General features: G+C 38.6%; 1 protein-coding gene across 1 annotated transcript in view; it reads right to left on the bottom strand.

Annotated features, from left to right (window-relative positions):
• Positions 1 to 15,050, bottom strand: part of DIDO1 (death inducer-obliterator 1) — a 44,889-nt gene extending 29,839 nt beyond the window's left edge. Inside the window, exons 1-7 of the mRNA XM_029285978.1 lie at positions 14,884 to 15,050; positions 13,560 to 13,764; positions 11,235 to 11,333; positions 9,157 to 10,030; positions 8,059 to 8,377; positions 6,048 to 6,245; positions 2,999 to 3,390 (exon numbers count right to left, since the gene is read on the bottom strand). Of these exons, the coding sequence (XP_029141811.1) occupies positions 2,999 to 3,390; positions 6,048 to 6,245; positions 8,059 to 8,377; positions 9,157 to 10,030; positions 11,235 to 11,333; positions 13,560 to 13,764; positions 14,884 to 15,048 (2,252 nt within the window). The 5' untranslated portion in view covers positions 15,049 to 15,050. The remainder of the gene's footprint in view (positions 1 to 2,998; positions 3,391 to 6,047; positions 6,246 to 8,058; positions 8,378 to 9,156; positions 10,031 to 11,234; positions 11,334 to 13,559; positions 13,765 to 14,883) is intronic.
• Positions 15,051 to 15,368: the final 318 nt, after the last annotated feature.

The raw sequence follows: 15,368 nt of genomic DNA, 5'->3' as shown, positions 1-15,368 counted from the left end.
GTGAAATGAGATTAAACGTTCCGGACAGCCAGAATCAAAGTAATGAGAACAGTAGAATGTAGGATATTTTCCCTTTTTCTCCCCAGTGGGTGGCACAAGTCTTATCCTTGGGATATACTGGCTGGATTTTCAATTAAAGCTTATTAGCATGTTATGATTTCGTCCATTATTTGGATTCTCAAAACCATCATTTTTGTGACTACATTTATCCCAAGGCCATGTCGAAGGCTAAGAAGCAATGCACCTTCAGAATGATACAATAAATAAAACAACACCCTATTTCATTCACTAGTGAAGAATAAAGAGCAGCCCCTGAAATACTAATACAAAATAAAAGATACCATTACAGCAGGGACAAGTTGTGACTTGTCTTTGCTTTTACAGTGCAGCTGTGCTAGTATTTGGGAATTCCATTCCCTAATCTAATCAGCATATTCATTTGTTTGACATAAATTCCAGAACTGTGGAATAGCTTGGCAGTTGGTTTTAGATATAAGGAACTTATATTCAAGGTTCAAATTAAGTAAAGGATTCACTGCCTCTTGTATCATTGTAAAGGATATTATGAAATACTAACTTAACCTCAAATCGTAAATGTTATCTAATTTCGTAACTTTCTTAATGACTTATTATTAGGCAATCCTTTCAAGCTAAGTTTAAGATAGAATTTAGTGTGCCAGGCCTAATAACATGTTGATGCACTACTGTGCTGAAACTATTCTGCCTTCTCTTCCAAGAGCATTACTGACTTTCCTTGATCTACTAGGGAAAAAAAATATGGTGCTTTTCCTCTCTAAGAACTGACCACTGGAGTTATCTGTTAATTCTTCTCATTTGCACCTCTGTCAAGAACAATATTTGATGGTCAGAAGTACCACTAGGTGTTTTCTTGAAGCCACTAACCAAAAATCTGGAACCATCAAACTGTGTAATTTTTTTTAGAATTAAGCATTAGGTTGCCTGAGATTTAGCTCAGCTAGATAATACATTTCAAAGATGTAACATCTAATTAAGATTAAAGTCTTTTCCCCCTTCTCAAAATAAAAATCACAACAACCCTGAAGTCCAGATATTATCGTGGAGATCTTCCCAACACTCTGAGGACATTAGTGTCCGGTTTAGGTACCAAAGGCACACATTTTAAGTTATTTTACATATTTGTGAACAATAAACAGGGATACAAATGCAACTGGAGCCAGGTTATTCTGTTATTCAACTATGGTGACATAGCCTTAACACCAAATGCTGCTGAACATGCCTTTTTCTACAATATTGGTGTCTCTTTCAAAGGCTGAATGACATATAAATATAAAAATAAAGACTGCTTTGTGTGCCTAGGAGATCCAATCTTACTTCATTAGATAACAGTCACCTGAACTTCTGTATATGGTTAATTCATACTGTACTCACTATATTAACCATTAATTACTATTTACAAATATTGCTTAACTCGCCTACCCTAGGAGAAAGAAGTAACTCTTTCTTGGACAACCTCAATCATCGCAGGATAACGGAGCTAATTTAATGTATGTATGTATGTTTATGACAGACATAAAGAACTTCAAGACAGCAATTAACTTACCTTCAAAGTCAAGCCAAAATGCCTTAAAATGGTGGAAGTTCTTCACTAAACATAAACTGAATTGAATGCATTCATTTCTGTGTCCATCAGCGACCGTAAAAACATGACCAAGCTACAGATCTCCTTTTAACTTTAGAAAGTTTAGAAAGTCTTTTTAGAAAAAGGCTCCAATTTTGTTATTATCCTACTTACAAGAATACTTATTATGAAAAATATAATTGTTAGTACCCGAACTGCCCAGCAAGTATACAGAGTAGCAGGAAGGAAACCCATGTATGCTGAAAAACTAGCGCTACTTTCAGGCTGCTGCTGTAACAAATTTACTAATATGCATACAGAAGGGATCAATTCCTTTTGGAAATGTTCAACTGGTCGTCTCAATTAATGAAAAGACGGAGGAAAAGCTATTTGAGGTTGGACTGGAAGACTTCCAAGGTCCCTTCCAACCCTATGATTCTATGACACTCCTAGAAAATGTCATAGGAATTTAAAATAAAGAGTTCAAGATTCACAAGCCTTAGGAACAAAATATTTCTTCTTATGACCATCAAGCAAGAACTGTAAACATAGAGGACTACACCCCTCATGTGAAGGGGAACAGGAAGATGTTCTGGATAGTTTCTCCTCAAGCCTAGGAGCTCGACTGCTCCGGGGGGGGTGTGTGTCACCAAAGTCATCTTCCAATGGTTATAAAGATGTAGCCAAACTCAGCCATCAGAGGTTATGGAAAAAATGAAGTCAATTCTTTTGCATGCCCGGAACCCTATCAAGGTTCACATTGATTTAAATAATACATCAGAAATGAAAAATGCAAAATCCAGACTGCAACATATTTAAACAGAAGGGTAAAAAGTTCTTAAAAGAATGGTTTTACATTATCAAGCATCCATTTACTTACCTTCATAAGCTACCAAGATGTTAAAGATATTCTGTATACTTATATATAAGATGAGAATTCTCAGTCTACTTTCCTGTTTTGAAGAGAACTTCTATAGCACATAGCTTTCATGTTTTTTAAAAAAAGCAAAACACAAAAAGAAGCATCTGGATTTATGCTGGGCTTCTGGAATCACTTCAGGAGATTCATTTTCTTGGTAGGAGTTTTTTTCCTCAAAACTGATTAAAAGGTGGTGTTTGTGTAAAGAGGTAAATTAGTGGTTCAAATCCCTTAAAAGCTTACAAATTCTGACATTTCCAAGTCAAAATGCAAAGGACTAACAAGGGGCCAATCTCAACCGTAGATACAATTACTCTGTACATTACATAATAATCTTAATATTGTAAATGATTTTACCTACCTTCTGTTAAGACTATAGTTACCATCTATGGAGCACATAAAGAAAACTATGCCTGCTTTTGCAGATTAAATTCCAATTACATACAACTAAACGAGAACACCCGAGTTGCTATTAACACTATGCAAGGAATTTTCCCTGTGAAATATGTGTGTCAATCTTTGAAGATAGAGCAAGGGAGCCATTAAAATCCCTTTCCGTTTTTTGTTTTGCTGGCCCCAAAATTGAAAAATGTATTGATAGGAAGAATAAACGACTGCAGAAGAATATCCCTGGAAAATACATACATTTGAATAACAGTGCTGGTGAAATGGCAGGAGTCTGTTCTGGCTTTACTGCATTATAATTATGATCGCTGGCCCAGGATGGCGTGCTGCTCTCTGGGGTTGGCTCTTTAGCAACTGTCTGAGCGTTCGCTTCTGTCTTAATAATGGCCACTGGTGTTTTCTTCACGATCATCTCTCTCTTCTCAGCCACTGGCCTCTTCTGCATGGACAAAGGTTTGGTACCCGCCTGTATAACCAGCAGAACCCCCTAATCACTATATGTTGCAATGATAAAATCATCATGATACAGGAAGAGGGCAAATCATTTTAGATATACTGGAAATATTGTTATACAAAAAGATACACTATACTTTTTCAAGCAGAAATCACATCCCAGACACAAACTCTCATTCGGCACATATCCTTAACATATTTCCTGCTGATAAGTGTTTGTTTGACTTTCTAGCAGACTAATCCAAATATTGCACACTTATCCAAAAATCTTTACCTACCAACTTGGAATCACTTCTAACACACATTAATTACCCTTAAATGAAGACAAAAACATTTCACTAAGTATTTGGCTTAGCGAAACCGTTGATGCTGCTACTCTGATAGCAATCAAGATCTAATTATACCTTCAATTATGAAGAAAAATGTGAAGCTTGACCAAAATCTTCAATAATACAATAAACATAAGAATTGCCCCATTCAGGAATATGCTGAAAAATTTAAAATTCACTATACAGTTGTTGTAAAAACAAACTTAATTCAAAAAATCTGGCCGGGGGGAGGGGGGAATACATATAAGAATGGCTTGGTGCTGGGGTTTTTTCCTACCATTTGATGTATTAAAAATATTTGTATTCATGAATCTGTTAATCAGCTGCTCTGAAAACTTGTTAAAAACAGAGTAAGAAGAAATATAAAGGAACACCTGTAATGATTGAGATAATGTACAGTATATTATTTTTGTTGCGAAACTATTAACGTTGTTAAATATGTTATATCCAAATGAAGAGGAAATACTGGACAATGATTCTTTATGATCAAAAACTCCATGATAAAATTGAAAAATGTTTAACAAAATATATATATATGGGCCGACAGGGTGCACCAAACTCAAGATAATATATGTATGTATGTATGTATGTATGTATGTATGTATGTATGTATGTATGTCAATGATAACACTAAAAATACGATCCCTGGGTATATTCATATTCAAAACAAGCAAATAAACGTGAACACCAGGGAAAATCTTAAACTACAAAAGTTTAATACAATCACCAAGCTTTCGTCGGCAAACTGCCGACATCGTCAGGGCTTAAAATGCTAGTTAATAGGAGAGTCCTTTTATAGGCTGATCAAGGTCTTGAATTAAACATAAAGTAGATCAGATTTTATTTACTTGTATTTTTGTTATTTATACTCGTTATTTTCTAAAAAAAATTCTTTTGTGCCTTTTCTTCTAAGCAGTATGATATAGGATTTTTTTCCTTTTAAGAAATACATTATATTTTTATACAATAGTACAATAATGTATTCATATTGCTCCTTAGGTTGTATCCAATACTGGGTTACAAATGAATATTTTTATTCATGTTTACTTTAAAATGAAAGTTTTAGAAAGTAATACTGCATTATAAATGCATTTATAATGTTCATTATTAATTTATTTGATGTTAATATTTATATAATATTGAAAAATGCATTTCATTTGTATTTTTATATATTAATACTCTCCTTTTTTAAAAATACAACTATACATGATAGAATTCCACACAAGACTGGCTGGGGAATTCTGGGAGTTGAAGCCCACACATCTTAATATTGCCAAGGTTGAGAAACACTGCACTAAAGCTTAATTCAGTTGTCCTGGCTGGGGAATTCTGGTTGTTTAAATCCACATCTTAAAGTTGCCACAGTTGAGAAAAACTAAGCTAGCTATTTCAATGCAACAGCAGGATGAACATCCCTTACAGAATTGCCTGGATCATCAAAAGTATGGCTAGTGTTACATAGCTATGTAATCGATCATGAAATTATATTGGAATATGAAACTGTTATGTCAGAGAAGAGTTGGAAGCATTCTGGAATAATTATGCAGGTTTCAGAGGGCTTTTAAACAGGGCACTAAATACTCAAAGTCATAGTAAGTGCATTTTCCAGGAAAAAAAATATTTTTATACTTTTTCTCTTTGAATGTGGTAACCTTTAAAAGACAAATGATCTTTCTGTGACCTAACACTCTTTTTTCTGTGTTTGTAGTCTTTCTCACACTAATGGTTTTACAATAGTAGAAACCAAGAAAAGAGTGAGGTATCCAGGATTACATGAATACAGGAAGCACTGTGTTTAAGTGCATACTAAACGGCAAAAGTAATTTGCACAGAGGTTGGGTAAATAATAAAAAATATTTTGCCATACAGGGGCATTTGTCTTCTGAAATCAAACAATCACCAAGAGACTGCAAGTAGTCCTTGACTTATGACCATAATTGGGACCAGGGTATCTGTTGATAAGCAGGGCAGTTGTTAAGTGACTTGTGCTTTATTTTATGACCTTTTTTGCTCGTTAACTGAGCATAACTGCAGTTTTTAAGTGAATCCCAGGATCGTTAAGCGATCTAGCTGTCCCCAAATGACTGTCAGAAGCCAGCTGGGAAGGTTGCATATGATGATCACATGAACCCGTTGATGCTGTAACGGTCATAAATATATGCCGATTGGAAAGGATCCAGATTTGGATCATTTTACTTTTGAGGACTCTGGGATGGCCATCAGCGTGAAGGTTGGCTGCAAGTTACTTTCTTCGGTGTCACTGCAACTTTTAACAGTCTCTAAATGAATGGTGGTAATTCAAGGACTACTTTTATGTGATTTAAGGCAAATCCAGACTTACCATAGTCTGAGGTTTTATCAGAGCAGGCTTGGGTCTGGTTTTCTCTTTGGGTTTTTGTTCTTTGCCCTCACTGAGGAATTTCATGGTCGCAGCAGCATGCTTAAGGATGCACTCGTTCCCACAGTATACTGAACCTGGCTGAGCCACCTTAGAGCATCCTGGGCCAATGCAATTGGCTGCTTCGGGATCTTCAACCACCTGAAACGTAGCATACAGAAAATAGTTTACGGCCATAATACTGTACGTGTTTACAATAGATTTTACTTAGCTATCTAACAATGCAGAATTTAATTAGCTTACTGATACTTTTATATATAGCCCTCTGAAAATGAAGGTGTCAGCTGTTTGGTTTCCTTCCAAATGGGTCAATTTCTATCTTTATTAAAGGTGTTTGCAAGCAATTATAGGCATGTCTGTCATTGTCAATGTCTGGCTTCTAGCATGCAATAATTGTAAGAAATAAAATACAGTTTTCCATTGCTGTTTTCCCCATCAAATTCTACTTCTTGTCCTTTCCTAGGGTAATACATTATGCTAAGCGATAACATAAGTCGTAACAGGACGAGAAACAATGGTTGGAAACTGATCAAAGAGAGAAGCAACTTGGAATTAAGGAGGAGCTTCCTGACAGTGAGGACAATCAACCAGTGGAACAGCTTGCCTCCAGAAATTGTGGGCGCTCTTATCACTGGAGGTTTTTAAGAAGAGGCTAGACAGTCACTTGTCTGAGATGGTATAGGTCAGTGATGGCAAACCTTTTAGAGACCGATTGCCCAAAAACTGGCCCCGCCCCTGCTCCACCTCCCCGCTGTCCCCCCATGCCTGCCCACAGGACCACTCACCGCCTCCAGGGCCCAGGTAGCCCAGCAGCGCTATGGCCGCATCCTGCAGCATCAACTGCATGATGGGGTGTGAGGGCAGTCTTGTCTACGCTGCCTGGCTGCCATGTCCTTGGCTGCGCTGCTCCATGTGGGCCACGCTCGAGGGGGGCTGCTGGAGAGGAGGGGGTTGTGGGGGGAGGCAAGGCTGGGGCAACAGCATGTGTGCCCACAGAGAAGGCTCCGAGTGCCGCCTCTGGCACCCGTGCCATAGGTTCGCCACCACTGGTATAGGTCCTCCTGCTCTAGCAGGGGGCTGGACTAGAAGACCTCCAAGGTCCCTTCCAGCTCTATTCTATTCTATGCTAACATGGTGGAATGATTTGTCTCAGCAAAGAACTATGACAAAATAACAATCTATGGGACTGGAGGCCTGTATCATAAAGACCTTTTTCCATGTAGATTTTACATTATTATTTTCATTGTATTACCTTTAAAAAGGATAATGGGTTATTGATTTTCAGCAATTGCGTTCAAGAGGGGCTTAGAACCTTGGGTTGTGTATGATGAAAACATAATTAAATTAACAGAACAAGTAACTGAACTCCTAACAGGATACAAAGGTAAACGTGAGCTAGGAATTATTTCCCACAATGGAAAAATGGCCGGAAAAAGTAATGGAACTTGCTGAGATGGCCAAATTAACTGCTTCAATCAAAGAAAATAATGCATCCAATTTTCTTTCTACTAGGGAACAGTTTCTAGATTTTTGTGCAATAACTGAATCTCTGACTTTTGGATTTACTGATTAGAAAGATTTGTTGTTAGAGAAATAGCTAGCATATATTAAGGATGCAAAAGTAAAAAGTTGAGGCTGTATAATGTTACCACTTTTATTCTACTGCAGTTAATAGGAGTTGAAAGCTAATGCCTTTTTTTCTTTTCTCTCCTTCCCTAACTTCCCACTTTCTTATTTTTACTCGAATTTTATATTTTTGGTAAGTTTAATAATAATTATACTACAAAAGGTCTTATTTTACAAGACGTGTCTTGCTCTTTTCTAGGGTGTCAGAACTTGAACATTTTATATGACATTAACACACACACATATACTTGGCAGGTAACTCAGAATGTTTCCACCAGAAATTTATCAATAATTCAGTAAAATTAAATTGAGTAATTTGAACACTCACAGGCTGAAATATTTTGAGTTTTTTCTTTCCACTTGGATTTGCAGCTTTCTCAATACGACCCTTGATGCCTTGATCCTCAATGGACTTTTGTTCAATAGTTCCTATGCTTGTGAACTCTGTGCCATCACCTGTTACCTGTCCCAGCAGAGTTTCCTGTCGATCTGTTTCCATAACTATTTCATCTTGCACTTGCAAAATGGTGCAGTTTGGGCAGATATAGTCTTCTCCATTTCTTTCCAGTAGGCGCCCACGGGCCTCTGAAATACCTACACAATTCCCGTGAAACCATTCCTCGCATCTATCACAACAAATCATAAACCTTTAAAAAAAACATTAACAAAATATCAGTAACATGTATCAAGCAGATTTGTTAAATTATATGTAGCATGCCCTGTTGTACATATCTTATGAAGTTAAATTAATTTAACCAACAAGTCATAGGGAAAAAAAATATTCCCAAAAGAGTACAACGTCTTTGTTTTTTCTTTACAGAATTTTATAGTTTTATCTTAGTAAAAGATGAGATCAAGTTTTGGCTTATATTAGGATCCCATAAGAACAAGTGTCCCTATGGCCTTTATTTCCATTTTTGAAGCTAGCTATTTTCTTCTGCCAGCTTTGGCTATATAGCCCCTTTCTGTATTCAATGTTTTGAGTTTTTATTACGATACAATACAGTCAGTGAGAAATCAAACTGTTTCAGAAATGGCAGTGCAATTTAAAACATGCTATTGTTCTCATACATCTAAATTAATAAGCAGTTGTTTCCATCATCATTTAATTCTCCATTCTCCCCTTTCTATCATCACTATCAATAGCATTTGTTGGTAAAAGCACTAAGATGAAAACGGTGTTTTGATCTTTAATAAAGCATTCATTTAGAGCAGTGTTTCTCAACCTTGGCAACTTTACAATGTGTGGACTTCAACTCCCAGAATTCTCCAGCTAGTGTTGCTAGCTGGAGAATTTTGGGAGTTGAAGTCCACATATTGTAAAGTTGCCAAGGTTGAGAAACACTGATTTAGAGTAAAGTCAAATTTCTCAAATGTTTACTGGACCATATAATGAAACACTTTTGACATTCTTTATAAAGAATACCTGTTGTTGTGAGGCTGTTGACAGATGCAGTAAAGCGTACTGGGGTCGTATACTTCTGCTTCCGATTTGCCCTTTGTGCATTCTTCAAGTTCATCGATGATCTGTGAAGCACATTTTATTTCTTTCTTAATCTGACCTGCTTCACTGGTTTCCTTGGAGACAGACCCTTGTTCCCCAGCCTCAGCATTATCTGTAGTTCCTGGTTCTTGCTTTACAGTCATTTCATGCTTAATTTGGCTGCTGGTCTGGACATCCGCTGCCTCAGCAGGAATTTGTTCCTGATGTTTCTTCCTGAGTTGATTCTGTATCTCTTTCAGCGTCAGCTCCGAGGGTTTCTCTTCAACCTGTTTCTTTCTCAGACGGTTCTGCAACTCTTTCAAAGTTAACCCATCGCTATCGCTGTCAGAGGTATCTTCCTCATCGTCTTCCTCATCGTGCTCTTTCGCGCTTCTACCTTTTCGAGTCGGCTGGCCTTTGCTGTCGTTAGAACGGTTCTTTTGAGGGACGTTCTTTATATCGGGCATGCTATCTACACTGCCTTCAGAAGCACTTTCGACATCGGTCACATGGCAAGAAGCGGGCTCATTGAAGTCCTCAAGAGCGGCGGGAAGATTCTTCCGCCCTCTGCGCCTCACGGTTGTGAGAAATTCTTCCACCCGTTCAGTACGCTTGGGCTGTCGTCCACTACGGCGAGGAGCCAGGTTTTGCTGCTGAGGAGAGGCTTGTTCAGCAATGTCCATCTCGGCATCCCCTAAGCCTTCTCGCTTTGCAATGGTAGTTCTACGAAACCCCCAGGTTTTCCTGAACTCCTTGCTAGTGGGCTTCACGGTTTTTGGTTCATCCTCATTGCTTTGTTCATCTTTGTCGTCCGCAGCTAATAAAGGGAAAGAATGATGTCTTTTACAAATAGAGTATCACTTCCAGAAGCAACAGCACATTGGGAGAAATATGGAATACTGCGAGTATTCTCTGTCAAAATGCTTTTAAGGGCATAATATATACAGCCTCGCTTCGCTTGTAGTGTATGAAGCTAAATATACCTTCTTATCCTATTATTAGAAATACATCCTCGACTTACAAAACAGTTCATTCAGTGACCGTTCAAAGTTACAACGGCACTGAAAAAAGTGACCATTTTTCACACTTATGACTGTTGCAGCATCCCCATTTGCACTCGGATGCTTGACAACTGGTTCATATTTATGACGGTTGCAGTATCCCGGGGGTCATGTGATCACCTTTTGCAACCTTCTGACAAGCAAAGTCCATGGGGAAAGCCAGATTCGCTTAACAACTGCAGTGATGCCCTTAACAAATGTGGCAAGTCGTAAAATGGGGCAAAACTCACCTGACCAATTTCTCACTTAGCAACATAAATTCTGAGCTCAACTGTGGTCATAGTTCGAGGACTACCTGTACCTCTTTGAAAAATTCAGCTACCTGATGACCCCATTCTAATGCCTTTATAAAGGACAGAAATTGATTATTGCCAAGGGGGGGGGGCTACTCTGATTCTTGATGCCTGTGTACACAACCTGAAGCCGCATCATCCTTATCAGCAAGGAAAGTGCAGTCACATTACCACGGTCATAGTCAGCATATGATTACAGCAGTTGACTGTCCTGGCAATAATGATCAAGAAAATAGGAAGGGAGAATGCCTGATGCTGTTGTATGACTGAGTAAAAGTCAGCTTCTGAATTATAAATTCAGAGGTAGAGCTAAACTCGTGTGTTCCCCTAGAACAGGGATAGGCAACCTTGGCTCTTTTATGACTTGTGGACTTCAACTCCCAGAATTCCTGAGCCAGCCATGCTGAGGGGAAAGGGAGAGGTTTCCAAGCTGAGCCAGGCTGGCTCAGGAATTCTGGGAGTTGAAGTCCACGAGTCATAAACTAGCCAAGGTTGCCTACCCCTGGCCTAGAAAGAATAGGTACTCCAAACTACTAGAATCCAACCCCTTGAGTTCATCAAAAGCTGCCAATGCAGTGATGCAATTTTGGCACTCGCAGCCTAAGCAAAAGAGTGGGAATGACGCTTAGCTCCTATTAAATGTTCTGCCCTAAATAAAATAATTTACCAAGAGAAGAATTTTCCATGTTAGACTGAGATTCCAGTGTCACAGATTCCAAATTATCTTCTTCCATAGTACTGATATTACTGTTCCAAAAATTCACCTCTGAAAACAGATAAAAAGTAATGATCAGCATATGTGTATGTTTGTGTGTGAGCACATGCCTTCAATTCATGGGTGACTCCTGGCAACTGCCTGGAGAAGTCCCTGTAGTTTTATTGGCAAGATTTCAGATGTGGTTTGACACCGCCTCCTTGCTAGGCCTGACTGGCCCAACATCATCCAGCCGACATAAATGTGATTCTGATATAGCCTCACTTATTAAATTTCATTTTAAACAGCAAATTAACTATGCAAGCATTTTAGTATCTGTTTCATCATGTCTATTAGAAAGATCCTAATTCTTAAATAATTGGTCTATTATTAGAGCTTTTTGAATGCACTGTTATCAAATGTTCTGAAATATTTACAGCTTGTCTTTCAAAACAAGACCTGTATGAACAGGAGATAGGTTACAGTAAGTATACTGTGAAGGAAACACACATAACAGAAACATATTCTTAGTAAAACAAAGTCTTACATCTGCATTCTCTCTCCTCTCACAAAATTATCATAAATACTGAAGATAATTTAAACATAACTTGATAACTTGCGGTTTCTGGACATCTCCACCCTCTCAAAGGTTCAGGCTTCACTGTTAATTTTCTAGTAAATATTTAGCAATGTATTTCCTTACGTTACTATCATTTCTGCTTTACCTGATATGGGCATAATAATTGCTCCTAGCAGAAGAAAGAAAAATCTCCAAAATCATGATACCATCCAATCAGATTTCAGATTCTTTTCTACTTGTGACCCAGTTGTTTTCTGTCCCCTTATCTTCAGAATACAAGGGATTGGCAACCTATGGTCTGCGTGATGAATGTGGTCTGTCACCCATGATTATCTGACTCACATAGTTGCAAAAAGAAATATATTCCTCTGGCCTGCGAGGGAAGGAAAGAGTGCCACCACCTCTTCACGTGACTTGTTGTGATTCCTCGCCAACCAGTGGACCCGGCAGCTGAGTCTGAGGAATCAGAGGAGAAGGAGGAGCCTGGAGTGACGTCAGAGGAAGGCTCTAAGGAGCTCCAAGACTTACAGTCTGACGAGGAGCCTGGCCCCTCTTCTCCCGCTCAGGCTGTGCTGGGAGTCTGAGTTGGACAGTGATGAATCACAGCTGGGAGATATCCAGGATGCAGGAAAAACCGGCAAGAAAAGAGAGTAGGACAGAGGAATGCAATGGGGCGGCTCCAAAGGCAAAGGAGAAGGCATTAGGAAGCCACGCCTTGGCTGCATAATAAAAGGGAAGGTGTGGGAGGTGCTGGTTGTCAAAGGCAACAGAGAGTTTCTGTGAACTGTGTTTGTGTGCCTTGGACATTGACTCAGGTCTGTGAATAATAAAAGGGGATTGTTTTTTTCCTGCAGTTCCAGCCTGCTTGTTGGAAGAGGGGTTTCTCCTTGTAAGTTTAACAAGGACTTACGTAGGCTGGGACAGAACATGACTATTTTGGTAACAGCTTCATCTTGGCACAGGCAGAGCAATAAGCAATGTCCCCTGGAAATAGTGGTGGTAGCATGGTTTCTGGCCTACAGACAAGAAGATAACCGATCCCTGCAGTACACTTTGCATCGTTGAACTCTAGTCTTTTATCTTGGGATCAAGTCATAATGAAAGATATGACTGCCTTTGGAAGCAGATGGAAATCATTATGCTAATGGTAGTTTGACAATATCACAGTGCCTGATCTGGCATTAGCAGATCTAGGGTAGTCCTACCCAAGATCTTGGAAAATGATTTCTGCCCTATAATGCAGTGTAAGTTTGATAGCTTTTCATGCTGGAAGCACTGAATACTGGGACCAGAATGGCACCTCATGTATCTTGCTCATGATACGAGTTCACATACAACTTTTCTACAGCTTCCCACTTGACAAATGCTAGGTTTTACCAATGCTCTCTCAGAAAACAGCTTTTCTCCTTTCAACTTATAACATTGCTATCACATAAACAGAGCAGCATGCCACCCTTTCTCTCCCAATATGTCAATCATTTGTCCTCGGGTAGCCCTCAGTGAAATTTAAAATCTCCAATTTGGTTTAATGTCACACTACAATTTCTGAAGAAAAAAGAAGGGTGTGGTACAGTATTATCACAACATGCAATTGACATTTTAATGAAAGGGTTTACCTTTGAAGGTGAGAAGAAAGGTTAACAGTACAGACGAATCCCCGTCTCCACATTAAGCAAGAGAAACAGAAGAGTCTTCACTATCCTCTAAATGCTTTTTACCTGACACAGCATTAGAGGTTGCTGGAATTAGTTCTTCCTGTCCACTTAAGCCAAGGGAGGAATCACAGGAGGGCAGAAGTAAATCAGAGTCATTCAGCATAATCCCAACAACAGATGCTATTCTGGAGAAGCCAGAAGAGTAATGGTCATCTGGATGCCATCCTGAAGACTCTGAAACCAGCAATGCTCCACTCGATACAGCTGCCTGTTACAGGAAAATTTATTTATAGTTTTCTTCACCTAAATTACCGCTTAAGTTAGAAAACTATTAAAACTTTCATCAATAAGTTTACTAGTTAATTTAAATACATTACAAGCAACAAGGGATCTAATACATATTAAGCATTTTATTAGGCTACAACAGGGGTGTCAAACTGCCGGCCCACTGGCCGGATGCGTCATGCCGAAACCGCGCCCACCCCATTGCCAGCAATGGAAAAAAAAAGCCGTGATACGTCACGAAACGTCACATGACATTGCGAGTTTGACACCCCTGGGCTACAAGAATCACTTTATCCTTTTATCACTAATTTACAGAAAAGCAACCACTAAGACCTCAAATATGTTTTTGGTATTAAAAACAATACTGGCATAATTTATAGAACCAAAGCATACACATAAAATACATGTTCACTCTGTTCAGTAAATAATTCTCAGAATAATCTGTGTTCCCGAGGATTTGTAAGTTCTTTAATTACTGTTGGATTTCTTATTTCTAAACATTTGTTTATATGGCACCAGCTATCTACCTCTCTGCTCCCCCCAGCTATTATTAATGTAAATGTGGTATTTCCCAACTGACAAATCCCAGCCATCACAAAATCAAACATCTGAAAATTCTAACCCATTTCCCTTAAAGGGATAGCACAGGAAACATTTTGCTATTGACTTTTGATATTCCCAGAAAACTAGCCACATTTTAAACAATACCCTGACTTTTGTATCTTGGTACAATGGCTACTGAACAACACCCTTAGTTATTACAATGTTTCCCGTTTATTTGTAATATTTTGTAGTTGCCATCTGGGTGCAATAAATTTTAACATTCTCTAAAATTCGCCCAATTATATTTCACAACTGGCTTATTAGCCAGTAACTCGTAAGGGACATGTGAAATATCTTTTCTCGGTTAAAACAGCCATTTTCCTCTATTCATATAAATTGTTTTCACATTAAAATGTGCTGCATGATGAATAAATCCAGATTAACACTTATGATGGAAGGCTAATCACCGACGGCTATCTAGATATTATGAAGGATAAGTCAATAGAGAAAAGACAGGATGCTCTTGCTAAACCTGAAACAACATTAAGGTACTGGATACCTTCACTAAACTGCCTTGTGGTCCACTGCTTGAAGCAGTAACTACATCCCAGGAATCAGAGGTTGATGTCTGAAGAGATTCTGAGCTTAAAGAGCTTCTTTCCACGATGCCGCTTTGTAATAACCTCTCAATCTCCCTGTTAAGAATCTCCAACTCATCACACATCATGCAATTTTAAAAGATCTGCCAGAAGAAGAGGGAAAAATTGGCTAATCATTTCTTGTTCAATTCACACACACGCGTGCACACACAAACCTTTACTTTGCATTATATACAAGCCAGAAAGAATCAATGGAACTTTAAGGCTATTTATGCTAAGAAACCTACTCGTATTTTACTTACATCCCTACCATGCCTCAGTCTGAATAAAAACAGACATCACATCAAGAGCAGCTAGCAAACACTGACTTCTTTTTTGAAGCAACAAAGAAAAGAATGTTCTCTGCCTTCATCTCTCCCATCAAAACTGGAATGCAAGAAAATAG

This window comes from Protobothrops mucrosquamatus, unplaced genomic scaffold, assembly GCF_001527695.2.
Source record: "Protobothrops mucrosquamatus isolate PMUCROS unplaced genomic scaffold, P.Mucros_1.0 scaffold2642, whole genome shotgun sequence".
NCBI lineage: Eukaryota > Metazoa > Chordata > Lepidosauria > Squamata > Viperidae > Protobothrops > Protobothrops mucrosquamatus.
The sequence above is the reverse complement of the archived record's forward strand: the minus strand, read 5'-3'. Positions and strand labels throughout refer to the sequence as shown.